An 18,790-nucleotide genomic window follows, 5' to 3' on the forward strand; every position below is an offset into this window, starting at 1 on the left:
CTCTCATTTTACCACTTCTGCCTTTTTATAATTCAGCCAAATTTAGCGCTGTTTTGACCTATGATTAGTATGTGTGCACATATATCACTTAATTTATTCAATTTAATTATACTATACCTAATACTTTCCAGAATACCATAACTTTACATGCTGCTTCGTTTCCGACTGTCACTCATTTTGTCTGCTATTCGCCCACTGCGCTCCTCTCTCTTTCTCTCCTCCTCTTCCTCCTGCTCTGTACCTGTAGACCATCAGCGCGCCGCGCACCCCCCCACTCCCTGCTTGATGGTAGGATCCTTGTCTTTAATCACCTGATTGGTCGCACGGACGTTATTAACACAACATTCAGTCACAGTCAGTGCATGGAGTGCCCGTGGCGCGGAGAAGTTCATCATATCATTCTGCCTTGAATTAATTAAAGGGACTGTTTGTAACCTTTTACACGTATAAATCTACCGGGTCGGTTTCCCATGCGCGCGAGCACATACACGCTCGCGTGTGGCTACGCTGTTCAGACTCAGACTCCAACACAAACTACACGGAAGCACCAAAACCACAAAGTTATAACTAGTGAAGCTCATCTTGTAAAACAGTGTCAACTCTTCCTGCTCCAGCCCCCCGACCACAGCCAGAAGACACAGGGGAGACCGTAGCTTTGATCTCCAGGGCCGGAGTCTCTGCTGTTCTCTGCTCCGCTGCCTGCCTTCACTCACACAACGCGCTTTCTCGCGCTCCCCTCGAACGTGCATGCGCGCTCACTACACACTGCAGAAGACTTCGTAGCTCTGAGAATATCTAGTGAATGTACAGTGGACGTTTATGCAGAAATAACTGCTGCAGCTCCTCCAGACCAACAAAGGTTTCCCGTGTCTGGTGAAGTGACGGGGCTCCGCAGCGAGAAACGTTATCGTCTACGACCGGGTGCCGGTGTCTCCCCTGTTTTCTCCGGCCGCAGTCGGGAGGCTGAGGCAGGAAAAGCCAACACTAGGATCAGATCTAAATCATTATCATGGAAATACCTCCGTCTCGTCAGCTAACGTTACTGCCAAGCAGGTGAAATATTGAGTGATATTGTGGTTTTAGCTGACGTGTGTCGCCTCACTGTTTTGAGCGATTCATGTCTACTTAGAGCAAGCAAGCGCGAGCCCGACGCTGACTTTCGTTGACTTAACAGCCACAGGTGTCGCCGTTAACAAGCTTTTCTGATCTTACAAACAACCCCTTTAAATAAGAGGAAAAAAACGGCTCTCGGACGGGAGCCGGCTCTTATCGTTCACTTAAAAGAGCCGGCTCTTAGAGCCGACTCGTTCGTGACCGACACATCACTAGTGGTGAGCCGTCTGCATCCTTTCAGCTTCGTGCGACCCCTATCTGCCAGAGCTGGACACTCCCAATGGAGGAGAGGAGAAGAAGAAGATGCTGTCATCACCGACCTAAATGCATGACAGTAGTGTGAAAACATGCATTCATTTTGAAACGTCCTTGTGTAACTATCTCTGTTTGGAGGTTGTGCAGGATGACGATGTCGTCCCAGTGCACCACGGAGCAAGCCGTGCAGGAGTTCCTGATGGAGAGAGGAGGGAGGGTCCAACAGATGGAGCTGATGGATCATTTCCTATCAGTTTCGGGGCCAAACGACCAGTCGAAGGAAGATGAAGGGGTGGATGGTGGTGAGGAGCTGCTGAGACGCATCGTGGACAACGTGGGTGTTGTGAAGGTGGAAAACGGCGTGACATTTGTTTGTTTGAACAGTGAAGACAGCGCGCAGTCGGTGATGCGTGCAGACACAGGCGGCCACGATCACGCGGAGTGCAATGGTAATAATATCCAGGAGACACTGGACAACGGCTATGTCAACAGCACCCCTGACAACGTAGAGCAAACAGGTGAGGCATACTGCACGATGTGTTGATGTTATTCTAACCTAGGTGATTGTTTTTTGTCTATGATTTGTTTAAATATTCTAAAATATACATGCAAAATCTTATGTTTATTTATCTAACCTATGTGTATAGGTAATCTCAAACGTTGCATATTTATTTATTTGCTTAGATTTTATTGTCTGGCATTGTCCCTCTGAATAGCCACAACATTATCAAGTGTCATTGTTTTTGCCATTGTTTTTGAAGGCCAATACCTCCTATACAGACTGACATTGTCAAATCCAGTAATCAGACCTTTAATTTTGGCCTCTTTCTTGCCAAAAAATCACAATAAGTCTACAATAAGTCAGGGTTAATGATAACATAAAGACCTAACAAGACCAGCACTGTGCATACCTGTGGGGGATTACAATGGAAATGTTGTTTGGGAGTTCAGGTTAAGATTGCGCCATAGACAACTCCATTGTATATTGTGACAAAAATAAACATGTCCAATGGTCCCACAGGAGCAGAAATAGCATATACATGCAAAATCTTGTGTTTATTTATCTAACCTATGTGTATATTTGTGTAAAACAGTAATCTCAAACGTTGCATATTTATTTATTTATTTGCTTAGATTTTATTGTCTCAGCATTGTCCCTCTGAATAGCCACAACATTATCAAGTGTCAGTGTTTTTGCCATTGTTGTTGAAGGCCAATACCTACTATACAGACTGACATTGTCATATCCAGTAATCAGACCTTTAATTTTGACCTCTTTCTTGCCAAAACAATCATAATAAGTCTACAATATGTCAGGGTTAATGATAACATAAAGACCTAACAAGACCAGCACTGTGCATACCTGTGGGGGATTACAATGGAAATGTTGTTTGGGAGTTCAGGTTAAGATTGTGCCATAGACAACTCCATTGTACATTGTGACGAAAATAAACATGTCCAATGGTTCCACAGGAGCAGAAATAGCATATGCATGCAGAATATTGTGTTTATTTATCTAACATATGTGTATATTTGTGTAAAACAGTAATCTCAAACATTGCATATTTATTTATTTATTTGCTTACATTTTATTGTCTCAGCATTGTCCCTCTGAATAGCCACAACATTATCAAGTGTCAGTGTTTTTGCCATTGTTGTTGAAGGCCAATACCTACTATACAGACTGACATTGTCAAATCCAGTAATCAGACCTTTAATTTTTACCTGTTTCTTGCCAAAAAATCCCAATAAGTCTACAATAAGTCAGGGTTAATGATAACATAAAGACCTAACAAAACCAGCCCTGTGCATACCTGTGGGGATTACAATGGAAATGTTGCTTGGGAGTTCAGGTTAAGATTGTGCCGTAGACAACTCCATTGTACATTGTGACAAAAAATAAACATGTCCAATGGTTCCCACAGGAGCGTCCAGCTCGTTGGCTGCCAGTCTGGACAATGACAAACAGTCCAATGGAAATGTGCAGCCTGCAACCCCCTCCCAGAATAATAAAACCAACAACACAGGGACTCCTACCTCTGGTGGAGGAGGGGAGGTGAAGCTGAGGGAGAGGAGAAGGCGAGAGTCGGCCCCAGTGATTGGGATTGCAGATCTGGACCAGGCTCACCCTGCAGGGTCCCACAGCCAGCAGGTGAGAGGGGCTCGCAGGGTGTCCAAAGGGTCCCAGCGGGCCTTGCTGACCAGCTGCCTATCTGAAGACAGCGCCTTGGAAGGGCTGGACCCTGTTGGAGACATCAACACCCCCAAGGGAAGTCGCAGGAACTTCATAGAGCTGATGATGAGCAGTTCTCCTCAGGTAGGATGCTACGTTTCTCTGGCATGAAAAAACCTCCCTTGTGGATTATTTTTCACTCTCTACAAGGCATAGTAGCTAAAACAAGTACCAATTTAAGCATGTGAGAAAGTGTGTTTGCAAAAAATAGGCTTCAATCTGTAAAAATCACTGATTCAGATATAAACAAATAAATGCACTGTTTTCGATTATTTCAAACTTTGGACCATGCTATACATTTGGCCACACCTAAAGCAGTAGTGTCACATCAGGTGTTTCACCTTTAGGTGTGCTCCAATACCTGAATCAGGTTCCCCTGCCTTCGCTGCTGTGTAACTTGCAGCACGGCCAAGAGCGCAGCCTTTGACAGCTGATTGAAAACGCTATTTGGGGTGTAGCCACAAATACAATATTCATGAAGTGTGACTCCACAGTTTTCTGTCTTATGTAACTTAGAGACACAGTGATGTAATCTAGCTTGCCTTAACTGTTAGACAGCTTGACCTATGACCTCCATTTGGTGATCATCATAAGGCAATAACTAGCTAAATTGAGTATTTCAAAACTGATTTGTTTACTGTCTTTCTATCACCATAAAGCATTCCACAGTGGCACACAGCTAAACAGATACCGTATTACAAGGTGACACGAAAAAATTTATTTAAAGTATGCACCTCTTTCTTCTCTTTGCAGGTTCGGAGGTCCCTGATCAACCGTGGTTCACGCATCCGGGACTCGGTGAAGAGCGATGGAGATTCGACATCGCTCCTCTCCTCAGCTACTGATGAGGACTGTGCCTCGGTGACCCTGGACCCGCTGGAACATGAGTGGATGCTGTGCGCCTCAGATGGCCTGTGGGACTGTCTGCAGCCCCTGCTCTCTGTGGAGCCGAGCCTCGTGGCCAAGAGAGACTTTGTGACCGGCTTCACCTGCCTCCACTGGGCAGCTAAGCAGGGCAAAGCTGAGCTGCTCTCCCAGCTGCTGGCCTTCGCCAAGGAGAACGCTATACCTGTGAATGTAAATGTGAGATCCAGTGCTGGATACACACCGCTACACCTGGCAGCTATGCATGGACACACACAGGTGGGTTGCCTAGATGGTGGTGGTGGTGGTGGGGTATCGTGTGTTTCACCTGCTCAGTGAAGCAGCAGAGGATTGTATCTGCTCTGTCTGCCCCATTTGTAACACCTGTTTGTTTTAGAGAAGACAACTAGTGCTATTGATTATTGATGAGACAATTGATATCAGAGAAAGAGTTAATTCCGCATAAATGACACGATCTGAATATTCTCTCTACTATGTGATTGACAGGTGGTCCGTGTGCTGCTGTCGGACTGGGAGGCCGACCTTGAGGCCCGAGACTACAGCGGGAGGCGAGCCATCCAGTACCTGTCCCCACCGCTGGCCGCTGACCTGCAGGAGGAGGGAGTGGTCACCTCACCGGGAGCTGAGTCAGACAATGAAAACACCAACAGCGGCAGCAGCGGAATGCGCGGCTGGCGATTTCCCAGAGTCCTCCAGGGCAATCTGAACCCACTGCGGCTCCTGAACCCGCCCGCCGAGGCAGCAGAGGATGGAGTCGTGACCGGGAGGACCAAGGGGAGCATGCAGAGGAAGTCGTCTCTGAGCCGACTGAACGCCCGGCTGCACCGAGGACGCCACCGAGCCCAGATCATCCACAGCGCCTCCTTCAGGGACGCGGGGGAGGTGGGAAGAGGAGAGGATCTCCCCAGCAGCCCTCTCCGAACCCGACCACTGTCCAACCTGTTTGGATGAAGTTACACAACTCTGAGATATAAACCAGTTTGACAAAATGCAGTTTACTCACCTTTATAAGCTGACAGGTCAGACGTTTTTATGACCAAAATCGACCTAACACATCCTAATATACAGTTTAGTGTCAAGTTGATTTTAAAGTTTTATTTAATCTAACTTATTTTTGTTCCTTTTTTCAGTTATTAGTTAATCACATGAGGGCAGATCACAGATCATGTAGCGTTTTATTTGCCACGACAATTCATTGAGTTAAAACTGAACCACGGCTCTGTGAATTGCTTTTGAACTTATTGGTTTTAGTGGATTTTTCTATCATGTTTTAAGGCTCTGTTTTAGAGCTGGTAGCACACAATACACCAGTTTATTTTATTATTTAATATTTACACTAGAACAATGTTCACACATGCAAAAGCAGGCAGGATTGTATCATGTTTTCACTTTTAGATTTGACTCACAGTGGTGAGGGATTTGAAAATAGCACTTAGGTTTGATTTATCACTTATCTAAAATCTTGTTTTTGTTTGCAGAGTAAAGTAATATATTCATAGAACTAATTTTCTATATTTCAACCTCCTTTGATTGGATGGTGCTGTTTTTTTAAATTACATTTCTGTAATGGGAATTATTATTTTTTAACTACCAGATTTTAGTATTGAAACTGTTGTAACCACAGCATTCTTGTATGTCCGAACATCGATGTACAGTTGTCATGTTTGCACTTTGTCACTTTGGAGATAGATTGTGATTATGGGAGGAAACCGCTCAAACTAAAACCATGCCAGCTGTTATTGGTCCCATGTCATACTCATAAGGGTGATCAAATTGTTACCTTTAGATGTAAAATGTACTGTATATATAAAAGTACAAATGAGTAATTTTTCCTTATACCTTTCACTTCATTTGATCAGTAGTTGACACCAAAAGAAGGCTGCCATGGCTTTAGTTAGATCCAAGTACTATAAAGACACTGATCAGTTATACAGTAAGACTGTTTCACAGTGTAGAAGCACAGGGAGAACTGATGTGGTTTTTCTACTGACCATAATGTACCTCAAGTCCTCTGAGTCTGAGCCAGAGTCTGGTCTACTCATTATTAAATTGCTTCTTAAGCAGTTTAGGCCTCTAATACTAGATTGCAGTGTTTTTGTGCAAATCTCCAATTCTTAAAATGTATTATAATAATTCTGTATGTCATGCAGAAATCTAATCTCAAAATCTAATCTAGTGAAAAGTTATTTAGGTTATTCAAGTTATTCACTGATTAGTTCTACAGTAAACATGCAATCAAACAAACTGATTTATCTCCACCATTTAGTAAATCAACCTCCTTGTATTGTTCTAACCTTGCATGTATACAATCATTTGTCCATTAATCATGTCTGCATCGTCTGTGGACAGTAAAGAGTCTGTACCAGAATATGCTGGATGTTTAGCTGAGGAGCACATTGACTTTTTGACTGTTTTTCCCAAATATGTGAACCTCGCTTATATCTGATTACTGGATCAACGACACATCCTATAGATTTCATGAATGTTCCCTTAATATTTTGTAGCATTTGTACTCAAATCATAGGGCTTCATGTAACTGTATGGTTGACTCTTTTGATGTAGAAATGTATTGTACAAACCTACTTTGATGTCACTTTTTTCAGATGCATGAATAGGGGAAATGCTATGCACTGTTACTTTGTATGTTTTGTAAGTCATTTGTTCTGTCTTCTTTGTGAAATACTGTGAAGTTATGTGGTGTGAATACACTGTTACTGAACCACTGTCATCTTTGTCCTCATGTCTCATCATTGAATATGAAATAAAGCAATACTGGTTTGCATAAAGTCGGTGCTCTGTTACAGTTTGCTGCTGTTGTTCCAAGTAAACTAATATACAGAATATGTAACAAGGATTAGACAAATAATGGACAGAGTTGTCATAATATTTACAATCATGAATGCTAAGAGTCAACTTCAACTAGAATGGACCAAAGCTCCACATTAAGCCAGCTATTTTTTCTGCCAGTCCTGCTGACACCGAGTGATTGTCCTTGTCTGGTGGTGCTGAATAATTGATGATCTGATGACCCCCTGTGCCCCCATTTACAGTACATCCACAGCTTCCTGTCCACAAGCTGCCCATGTAACTCTGCACGCAATATATTCACAGCCGGTCCTCACTCTGCACCTGTTGTGGGTGTACTTCTATTGTTACAAAGACCAAACGCCCTCACAAGATTAATGAATTTTTTAGTGATCTGATCCGACCTTTACGTCTACACTGGTCTAGTTTGGGTCACAACCATTTCAACTGCAGATATACTGTAGGTTTAGTTTCATCAGTATATTACATGTGAGAAGTAACAGAGGACAAGTAGCTTTTATTTTTTTCTGTTTGACATGTAGTTGAGCATTTTATCTCCAGCAAAAATGTAAAAAGTTGAGTAAGCCATCATGTGTATGAGAGGGATGGGGTTCATTTGCAGTCCTGCGACTGGACAGATAACCACATCGTCCTCTGGCACTGATTTCCTTCTAGCTCTTGTATGGGTCTGTCCTCTACCTCATGCTTACCAGAACAAATCAGCCATATAAAAGCAGGATTACATATGTATAGTCATTAAAATCACATGTGCTGCTTGTGTAACTAAATGATCTGGAGTCAGAGTCTGTTCTTTTGATGTTTCTCTGATCTCTGTTATCGACTAGTCAAACAAGATTTATAGAGGTCACCAGAGGGATGAGATTTTTCCTGAGCCGGTAGAGTCTAGTTGCCTTAGGCAGGCCTATCTGTTAGATGACTGCTGATCGGGACGGAGCAGAGAGGCTGTCTGACTGCAGCTACTGACCTACATACAAAGTGAAGGGAGTAATGCCTATTATGTAAATTCCTCTGCCATCTTTTCACGGAAACTGTGCCAACTTTGTAGCCTGGGGCCTCTGCTGTTGGACTAATCCATGTCCAATCTATCCCCATCTCCTACTCTCTCCCCAAACAGTCACCACAGCGATGCTGACATCCATACAAAGTCTAAGTTTTGACTAACAGTGCCAAATAGCCATCAACTTAGTAACAAATGTGAACTTTTGTCTTGTGAAATACGGTGCCTATAAAAGGTCTTATTTTATTGTTTTACTGTACAACACTGAAGTAGATTTATTGTGGCTTTTTTATGCTAATCATCAGAAAAGCCCTCTAATATCAAAGTGAAAACAGATTTCTATTAAGTGATCTAAATTAATTATAAATATAACATATGAAGTAATTGTTTGCATGTATTTCAAGTCAAGTCAAGTCCATTTTACTTATATAGCCCAACTTTGTCTAAAGGGGCTTTACAATCTGTACAGCTGTCCTTAGACAAGAGGGTATTATTTGTAATGCATTCAATTGTTAGGCTACCTATTGACTACACACAGGTGATCTCCATTTAACTTTTTTTTTTTAATTCACAAGATGAATGAATTTACAAACAGTAAGGCAAAATCATAACAATAACAAAGTTATCATCCTCAAAACTGAGCAGATATCATAATAGACATAAAACATTTACACAGGCAATACATGAAAAATAAATAAATACATTTAAAAAAGCATGTCATAAATTAAACAAAGTAAAAAAGGGATTAAGTGATCGTTAGTTATAAAGTCAGATCATTTTCAAGTAATATAGAGAGATCTTTGGCATATTTTGATTTCATTAATTTCAGATAGATAGATAGATAGATAGATATATAGATAGATAGATAGATAGATAGATAGAAACTTTATTAATCCCGAGGGAAATTCAAGTTTGCAGCATCACAGTTCCATAGTGCAAAACATATTAGTAAAAAGGCAGTAAAAAAGTTAGTAGTGCAAAGTACAAAGTACAAAAAAATATACCAGATATAAAAATACAAGGAGATGAAGAAAACTGTTAAAACTGAATATAGTGCAGGGTAACAGCTGTGATACACGACTATCAAAAAAGTGAATATAGTGCAGAAGAGACTGTTAAAAAGGAATATAGTGCAGAAGAGACTGTTAAACGTGAATATAGTGCAGAAGAGACTGTTAAAAATGAATATAGTGCAGGGTAACTCCAGTAGCTTAGTCTATGAAAGTGCACTGTGGACTTAATATAGATCAATGTATCTAAAGTCATGATACTATACTATTCTATACTATTCTATAATAAAGCGTTTTTTTCCATATTCTTATTTTCCTGTTGTTTAAAAATACAAGGAAATGAAGAAAACTGTTAAAACTGAATATAGTGCAGGGTAACAGCTGTGATACACGACTATCAAAAAAAGTGAATATATTGCAGAAGAGACTGTTAAAAATGAGTATAGTGCAGGGTAACAGCTGTGATACACAACTATTAAAAAAAGTGAATATAGTGCAGAAGACACTGTTAAAAATGAGCATAGCGCAGGGTAACAGCTGTGATAAACGACTATTAAAAAAAGTGAATATAGTGCAGAAGAGACTGTTAAAAGTGAATATAGTGCAGAAGAGACTGTTAAAAATGAGTATAGTGCAGAAGAGACTGTTAAAAGTGAATATAGTGCAGAAGAGATTGTTAAAAATGAGCATAGTGCAGGGTAACAGCTGTGATAAACGACTATTAAAAAAAGTGAATATAGTGCAGAAGAGACTGTTAAAAGTGAATATAGTGCAGAAGAGACCGTTAAAAATGAATATAGTGCAGAAGAGACTGTTAAAAGTGAATATAGTGCAGAAGAGACTGTTAAAAATGAATATAGTGCAGAAGACACTGTTAAAAGTGAATATAGTGCAGAAGAGACTGTTAAAAGTGAATATAGTGCAGAAGAGACTGTTAAAAGTGAATACAGTGCAGAAGAGACTGTTAAAAGTGAATATAGTGCAGAAGAGACTGTTAAAAATGAATATAGTGCAGAAGACACTGTTAAAAGTGAATATAGTGCAGAAGAGACTGTTAAAAGTGAATATAGTGCAGGGTAACTCCAGTAGCTTAGTCTATGAAAGTGCACTGTGGACTTAATATAGATCAATTTAACTAAAGTCATGATACTATACTATACTAATAAGCATTTTTTCCCCTATATTCTTATTTCCCTGTTGTTTTTCCCTACACCCATGCTCCACATGGTGTCACTGCTCTGAAACACCACCACCACCCTGCTGCTCTGGACTCGTTGGTTCTCTGTGAGGTCAGAGGTCACTGCACGCGGAAGCTGAGTGTAGTCTGGTTTTATGTTTTCTCATGATGATATTTTCCTCTGCGGTGTTTGTCTCTCCATAAACCAGTAACCTTACAATAAGTGTTTCTTCTTTTTGCTGCCAGGAGGCTGACTCATGTTAGGTAAGTGGTGATGAAATCTAGTGTGATATTAGATTATAACATTATATAACAGGACGTGTAAAAGGTTGATTCACACTTCAAGCTAACTAGCCTGCAATAAATAACACTGTTTTATTATTATTAACCTATATAATGTACACGTAGACAACAGATAACCTTTTGTCCAACCTGGTTTATGAATTGTTAACATTATAGTTCAGCTGGTGATTTGTTTTCTTTAATTAACCCTCTAAATCACAACGCTAGCTGAAGCTAGGCTAGCGAGCTAACATGTTTTACACGTTAGCATAAAGGTAAATCAAAGTTTGGTCCAGATTATCTCTTTATGGTTTAGTCTCAGTGGGTTATTATAAACAAACAAGATTATTAAGCTTTTCCTGAGCTTGAAATGAGAGCTAACACTCCTAGATAGCGTGATGGAGCATCGTTAACACTAGTCACGTTTAGCTAGTGAGCTAGTTGTTTGTAGCTTGATGGTTTGATGAGACAAAGAGCTGAAGATAACAAACCTGTGGATGTCTCTATAACGCTAATGTTAAATACAATTAACATGTGAACTCTCTGATTTGATAGTTCCCAATTCCATAAAAGGTTTTTAATGTATTTTGTGTGTGTTTTCTGATCAACAACATTGAATTGTCAGATTATTGAATGGAGATCTCCCCAATCCAAATCCAAGCTTGCATTTGTAAACCACTATTTAGGTTGTTTTCATTATGTTAGAAAGTAAATTACTACAAATAGTTCACTACTTTTGTGTGTTTTTGGAGCCAAAGAGGAAAGATTAAAGGTTAATGCTCACCTACAATCTTTAATGTTAAAAAGCTCTGACCAAGCCAGACATCTTGGTGTAGTCATGGACTCTGATCTGAGTTTTAACAATCATATTAAGTCAATTACAAAGACAGCCTACTATCACCTGAAGAATATTGCAAGAATTAAAGGACTGATGTCTCAGCAGGATTTGGAAAAACTAGTCCATGCATTTATCTTCAGTGGATTTGACTACTGTAAAGGCGTCTTTACTGGTCTTCCTAAAATATCAATCAGACAGCTGCAACTGATTCAGAAAGCTGCTGCTAGAGTCCTCACTAAGACCAAGAAAGTGGATCACATCAGTCCAGTTCTGAGGTCTCTACACTGGCTCCCTGTATCTCAGATAATTGATTTCAAAATACTCCTGCTGGTTTACAAAGCACTAAATGGTTTAGGGCCAAAATACATTTCTGATCTTCTGCTATGTTATGAACCATCCAGACCTCTCAGGTCATCTGGATCAGGTCTGCTTAGTGTCCCCAGAGACACAACTAAACATGCAGAAGAAGCAGTGTTCAGTTTTTATGCACCAAATATTTGGAACCAGCTCCCAGAAACCTGCAGGACCAACTCCAACTCTGAGTTCTTTTAAATCAAAGCTTAAAACTTTCCTGTTTGCTGCTGCCTTTTATTAAACCAGATAATGATCTTATACTGCACTAGAGCTTTTACTCTTGCGTGTTATACTCTATTTTAGCTTCTATCCTAGCTTTTATTTTTAGCTTGTTTTTATTTTCTAATCTTTAATGTTTTTATAACTGTTTTAACTATGTCTTAATGTTCTTTTGCACTTTGTCGCAATGTTCTTGAATATTTATGTAAAGCACTTTGAATTGCCCTGTTGCTGAAATGTGCTATACAAATAAAGCTGCCTTGCCTTACTTATTACAGCTAAGCTTACACCCTTCACTGTCTCTCCAACCTTCCTGCAGGTTCTCCAAATGTCTGCCACAATGACCACCATCGTCCATGACACTACAGAGGCGGTGTGTCTCTCCTCTGACTACAACCTGTACCTCAAGCCCATTGCCAAAGTGACCGTCAGTGTGGCTCTGCCCCAGCTCAAGCTGCCGGGCAAAAGCATCTCCAACTGGGAGGTAATGGAGAGGGTAAAGGCCATGGTTGCTCCGGAGCAATTTTCAGCCTTGCGAATCTCCAAGAGCACCATGGACTTCATCCGCTTTGAGGGCGAGGTAGAAAACAAGACGGTGGTCAAGAGCCTGCTGAGCCGTCTGGATGTGAAGTGCATCAAACTTAGTGGATTTACTGATGTACTGAAGGTAAGGCTGACATTATTGGACCATAAATCCTATGGTGAAACTTTGCTGTTTATATTGCTGTATATGTATCCGGTACTCTTTTCGTTATTTTTAAAGGTTGTAGTTTGTGTTGCAGTTGGGTTTCATTGTGTTATACTGACAGATGTTTCTAACATTTTACCAATCTCATTTATATCAATGAGAGTAAGGACTAAATATTAGAAACCCCTCTCAATATAATATTTAAAACTGTATTCATTGCAGGGCTGTTATATTGGACTGCATTCGTTTTATCTAAGTGTATATAATAAACTGGCAACTCTCTTTCCTCAGGTCCGTGCGGTAGAGAACAAAGTGGACTTCCCTACACGTCACGACTGGGACTCCTTCTTCCGCGACGCCAAGGACATGAATGAGACTCTGCCGGGAGAGAGGCCTGACACCATCCACCTGGAGGGACTTCCTTGCCGCTGGTTCAGCCAGAAGGACAGCCCGTACCCAGACCGACCCTCTGAAGAGGTCCTCATTGTGGTCTTCCAGACATTTGGCAAGGTGGGACATGTTTCTGTTTCTATATTCAACAGGAAATTAACCTAATCACACAATTCACATTATGTTATTCGCTAGTTTGAAATAAGGTAATCTCCCACTAGGCTGTAAGACACAACTATTGTAATGTGGCTTTCGCTGCAAACCTAACGTAGTCGTACCATGCAGGACTTTACTGAGGACCTATTCTTAATTTTGGGGCCTAATAATTAAGCATAGACATGGCTAGTATCACAGTACAATCTTACAATTACTATGTTTTTTTTGGAGCAGTGATCCTTACTGTTAGTGACCTATAAAATGAGGAGTGTGGAAAGGTACTGCTGTGTAGAGCTGTAATCCCCCCTCAAGCTTTTTGATTCTGCATGTATTGACATTTGTAATTGTTTCACTCAGACAATATAATTCAAAGTGATAGCTGTGATTGTATGCATTACATGTAAGTGATAGAATTTAAACATTTCAACAACATTTAATTATTGCAAGAAATCACCAGAGAGAAGTCATGTATATCATCGTCATGTTTTCACATCATCAATATTAAGAAATTGAGCCCAAAATAACATTGTATTTGATTTTGTCAATATGCCATCCTTTTGATCGTAGGTGCGAAATGTTGACATCCCCATGCTGGACCCATACAGGGAGGAGATGCTGGACAAGAACTTCAACACATTCAGTTTCGGCGGTCATCTGAACTTTGAGGCGTATGTCCAGTACCAGGAGTACGGCGGCTTCACCAAGGCTATGGACACTCTGCGCAGCATGAAGCTGATGCTGAAAGGAGAAGATGGAAAGGCAGTGGCCTGCAACATCAAGGTACTGCAGGCTCTTGTGGTTGTAACATACTGCACTAGCTGGTCTACATAATTAAGCTTGATTAAATTGTTTGAATTCCTAAATATGTTCATTCCTACATAGAGGAATTGATTAAAGCAAGTGCGAGCAGGCAGAGTGTAGAGAAAACTTGAGTTTAGCTCATGACTAAGGTGTATAAAAAGACTTCTTTAATAGATAGATAATACAGTGACCATTGCAAGGTAGTATGTTTGTCAATCACACACTTGCAAATGCACATGGTAATGGAAGATTACTAACATCAACAAAGTATTTCTAGTATTTTTGGTCTGATGGATTGACCGCTAAGGGCATGTCAGAGATCTTCATCCCTCTGTTTTGCATGTGAGGCCACAAGTGAATTGCCGTTGTTGTAGTGATATTGTAGATTGGCAGATTTCAGCAATTAGATTGTGTTGTTCAGAGACACATAGCAGCTTTAAGACCTTTTAGTGGAATGAGAATTAAAGCTGCGTCAGCATTATTTCCAAGGTAATGAGGGTAGAGGAGAGCCAGGTCTCTTAATCCACAGAATAAAGCTTCACTGTGAAATCTAAGTTAGGGTAAAAGAAGCAAAGGAGGCTCTGTGTAAAAGAAATGAAGAACAAAAGAAGGTTCTGTCCATTACATAAATAAACAAAGCGAAGGCATCTTATAATCTAACCAGCTCTGGTCTGAACATGAAAGGCTTTATCTCACTGGAATATGACATGAAGTATTTTGAAAATGAAAAACAATGACCCTCATAACCCCGCCTGATGATCCGTATTGTACTAAGTCATAATTTATCATTATATTATCAAATTATATACTCTGGATTTCAATATCATGTTGTTGTAATTACCACCACAGCACAAAATATAGTACAGATTTATTAAAACTGCAGTAAAACATCATAGATGCTGAAACACTAAAAACGTTTTTGAAAAAGAGATTCCTACTAGAAAACGAAGATGCTGTTGTACTGAGTACCATGTATTCCGTATTCCATGAAATCCCCTTTTTGTAAGCCTTGTATCTGTGCCTATGTGTTTTCCTCAGGTGACCTTTGACACTAGCAAGCACCTGAGTGAGTTGGCTCTGAAGAGGAGGAGCCTGGAGAGGCTGAAGCTACAGGAGCTGGAGAGGCAGAGAGAGGAGCAGAAACGACGGGAGAAGGAAGAGGAGGAGCGGCGTAAGGAGGAGGAGAGGTATGATGGAAGACAAAAGGAAAACGGAAAGCTAGTTTATGATGAACAAGGTCTCCAGAGGATTCATGTAACTCTGAATCAAGGCAGCGACCCCCAATACATGGTGTTGTACTACTGTTTTAAATGTAAAAAAAACATTCAGGAATACATTTTCAGTATAATATCGAGTGGGTGACGACGAAAGTAATAAGTTATGTTTGCTTAATTTAATTTTGCCCTCACTGAACCAAGTAAAGTTACAGTTCCCAGTAATAACAGATGTTCACAGAGGACAATTTATCTTATTTTCAGGAAACAGAAGGAGCAGGAGGAGGAGGAGAAAGAGAGGAGGAAGGAAGAGAGGATACGAAAGAGAGAGCAGAAGCTGCGGGAGAGAGAGGAGAGGAGGAACCTGAAGAAGGTGAGGCGACAGCAGGAAGAGGAGCAGAAGAAGCTGCAGATGAAGATCGCCATGGAGGAGAGGAGGCTGCTGCTGGCTCAGCGCAACCTGGAGTCCATACGGCTCATTGCTGAGCTGCTGGCCAGGGCCAAGGTACGTGATACTGATACTTGAGCTTGTGTGCTTTGTAGTAAATGACTTGGGTGACACTGTAATGTTGTTTCATATTGGCCTAGAGTAGGTTAGAGCAGTGTCTCGTCCTGACTGTCTAACCGTAATTTGGATTTAGTTGTTTTTTTTCTTCAATTACATTGTTTCTCTTCTCTGTACCTACGTTGTTTCCTCCTCCTCTCCAGGCCCTGAAGCAACAGCAGCAAGAGAAAGAGCGGGCAGAACGTGAGGAGCGGGAAATGCAGGAGCAGGCTCGACAGAAGGAGGAACTAGCTCGTCTTCAGCAGCTGGAGGCCTGCCGACGCAAGCAGGAGCAGGAGCTCCGGAGGGTGGAGGTGGAGAAGGACCGAGCAATGGAGCTCCAGCGCCGTGAGAGGGAGCTGAGGGAGAAACTGCTTTGCAACCTGTTAAAGAAGGGCAGCAGTAAAACCACAAGACCTTCAGGCACGCAGGACCAGGCCGGCCCTGTACCGAGCGAGGAGGCCTCTGATCCCGGTGGCAGTGATGTGATGTTGGGGGTCCTGGGCCGGGTCTACGGAGTGAAGGCAGCTGAGAGCAAAGAGAAGCAGGTGGCCAAGTCCAGTGTGCATTCACAAGTTTTGGGCAAAAACAGAACAGCCGAGGAGAGGAGGGGAGGGGAGGGCAGAAAGAAAGACAGAGAGGGAAAGAGGGAAGAGGTGGCGAGGAGCAGGCAGACTAGGGAACAAGTCAGGGACCAAAACCGCTCCCACAGAGAGAGGAGCTCCCACAGCCGGGGGAGGAGGAGGCGCTCCCACAGCAACGGCAGAAGGAGAAGGAGCTCCAGCCACCGTAGGAGGAGCTCCAGTCGTCAGAGGAGGAGCCTCAGTCACCGCGGCAGCAGGAGGCGCAGCCACAGCAGCAGGAGCACAAGCTCCAGCCGGGACAGGAGCCGGAGCAGCAGCGGGAGGAGTTACAGCAGAGGGAGGAGCAGCAGGCGTAGTCACCGTAGACACAGCAGAGGCAGCTCTAGGACCAGCAACAAAAGTAGAGACCGGAGGAGTCACAGCCATTACAGATACAAGAGACACAGCAACAGTAGAGGCAGGAGTCACTCCAGACGACGCTGATCTCGTCAATATTATCAGTTTATTCTCTGATATACTCCCCATATCTGGGCTCACACCTAAAGTTCAACGAGTTTAAGAAGAATAGACCTTTTTGGTCTTTTAATTAAGTAACGTGACACCAAGTGCACCAAATGGCTTTCTCCAGAATAGGGCAGCTTGATTAAAAAAAACAAGTAATCTTAGATATAAAAGTAAAATCAACTCCACAGAATCAACTGAAACAACATATGTAAGTGTACCCTGTATGTGTGTAAGGCATGTAAATTGTTGCAGTTGATTCTAGGGAGTTGCTTTTACCCTTTTTTAGTTGTTTCTTTTTCACATTTCATGCTGTTGGATTGAAGCTGCTACCTGTGAATTTCATGGGATAATACACAAAATGTGCTATTAATACACTAAAACTCTGACAGGAAGAAACATATCAGGTTATTTAAATTTGATTCAAAGTCATTGCTCCATTATATAATCATCGATATTAGTTACATATAGTACGTTGAGAACATTGACTGGCTGGTAGATGTTTGAATATCAGAGGCTTACTGTATTTATAGATTGACACGACAGTCTAACTCTTCTCTGAACCCAAAAGCCTGTTGATAAACTCCATTTTCTGCAAGCAAGTTGTCTTTGTGCATGAATAACAGTGAGTTATAGAAAGTGGCAAGTACAAATTGTGTTTGTCATTTTGATGTGGCACCAGCCTGTGAAGCCTGACTAAAGAAAATAAAACAAAGCATTGTGTACTGAAGTATAATCACACACTTTCAGACCTCATGGCTGCCATAGTCATGGAAGACTTTTTTAAGTGGACTACTGGCTGCTGTTCCGTTACAAATGTGAAATCTCCACAGACCATAAGAAACATACCTCTATGTTTTGGCTGACCTGCAAACTGATTTTCGTCGTCCTGTGTTAGCTGCCTGAAATATTTCGTGGACTACTGCTTCAGTGTTAGCTGTGTTGCTGATAAGCAGCTCAGAAAAAAAACACTCGACTGAATTTTAAAACGGACTTGTCGTCGAGCTCGACCAAGCAGCACCATTTTTGATGATCACAAAGTTTCCGCTGACTTGATTTCTTTTAGTTTTTTTTTGAATTTCTGAATGTTTGGAAGAAGTTTGTTAGAAAAAGAAAAGTGATTTTGTTGTGTGAAGACTTGATATAGTAAGACATATTGGACCTGCCTCAGCAAGCAGTGTAATCCCTCTTTTCCTCTATCGACAAAGCTTTGGTCAAAGTTTAATCATTGTTTTTTGGAAACCAGCTTCAAGTCAAACCAGCACAGTACCAAGTAAAAATGGGATTTTAGGATGCTTTCATGTTCACAATTTAGTGCTGGATACATTTCTTAGCCTTACTAGTAACTGTACAGACTGTTCTCTTTGCTGTATTTCAGCTTTGGGGAAGTCAATCAAGTCAAATAGTTTTGTTGAGACTGCTACGTCGACATTGTTACTTGTCATGGCAAAGCCCATTTTGTTCTTTGTGCTGTATGCTCATGATCTACTAGAGCATGTCTTGCATACACATTGTTGAAATAAAAATTCAAGCTGAAAACTTTGATGTTCTGCCAACTTCACTTTCTACTTTCACCGTCTCATGCTCCACTGTGATCAACACAATTTAAATTGTGTGTCAAAAGTGCTGATTGTCAGTCAGTTCTTGTAAACGTTATCTCTCCAAACTTCCTCAAAACCTTGTGCGAAGTATCAAGGTGATAATTTACCCAACTCCAGCTGTT

The 18,790-nt window shown here is 41.3% G+C and overlaps 2 protein-coding genes across 2 annotated transcripts; both read left to right on the forward strand.

Moving 5' to 3' along the window:
• Positions 1-1,332: 1,332 nt before the first annotated feature.
• sowahca (sosondowah ankyrin repeat domain family Ca) lies at positions 1,333-7,272 on the forward strand. The gene is made up of 4 exons (XM_037790761.1): positions 1,333-1,886; positions 3,294-3,685; positions 4,355-4,744; positions 4,973-7,272. The coding sequence occupies exons 1-4, from the start codon at positions 1,517-1,519 to the stop codon at positions 5,435-5,437; spliced, it is 1,617 nt and encodes a 538-aa protein (XP_037646689.1). The 5' UTR covers positions 1,333-1,516; the 3' UTR covers positions 5,438-7,272.
• A 3,315-nt stretch (positions 7,273-10,587) lies between these two features.
• On the forward strand, positions 10,588-18,610 carry akap17a (A kinase (PRKA) anchor protein 17A). The gene is made up of 7 exons (XM_037790501.1): positions 10,588-10,760; positions 12,509-12,856; positions 13,169-13,387; positions 13,991-14,203; positions 15,263-15,411; positions 15,703-15,943; positions 16,147-18,610. The coding sequence occupies exons 2-7, from the start codon at positions 12,518-12,520 to the stop codon at positions 17,047-17,049; spliced, it is 2,064 nt and encodes a 687-aa protein (XP_037646429.1). The 5' UTR covers positions 10,588-10,760; positions 12,509-12,517; the 3' UTR covers positions 17,050-18,610.
• Positions 18,611-18,790: the final 180 nt, after the last annotated feature.

This window comes from Sebastes umbrosus, chromosome 13 (assembly GCF_015220745.1).
Source record: "Sebastes umbrosus isolate fSebUmb1 chromosome 13, fSebUmb1.pri, whole genome shotgun sequence".
NCBI lineage: Eukaryota > Metazoa > Chordata > Actinopteri > Perciformes > Sebastidae > Sebastes > Sebastes umbrosus.

Bases quoted from the DNA above. Each gene is read 5' to 3' on its own strand.
- sowahca (XM_037790761.1), top strand. From the start codon at position 1,517: ATGACGATGTCGTCCCAGTGCACCACGGAGCAAGCCGTGCAGGAGTTC. The intron at 3,686-4,354 runs GTAGGATGCTAC...TTCTCTTTGCAG, and splicing joins TGATGAGCAGTTCTCCTCAG to GTTCGGAGGTCCCTGATCAA. The intron at 4,745-4,972 runs GTGGGTTGCCTA...TGTGATTGACAG, and splicing joins CTATGCATGGACACACACAG to GTGGTCCGTGTGCTGCTGTC.
- akap17a (XM_037790501.1), top strand. From the start codon at position 12,518: ATGTCTGCCACAATGACCACCATCGTCCATGACACTACAGAGGCGGTG. The intron at 14,204-15,262 runs GTACTGCAGGCT...TGTTTTCCTCAG, and splicing joins CAGTGGCCTGCAACATCAAG to GTGACCTTTGACACTAGCAA. The intron at 15,944-16,146 runs GTACGTGATACT...CCTCCTCTCCAG, and splicing joins AGCTGCTGGCCAGGGCCAAG to GCCCTGAAGCAACAGCAGCA.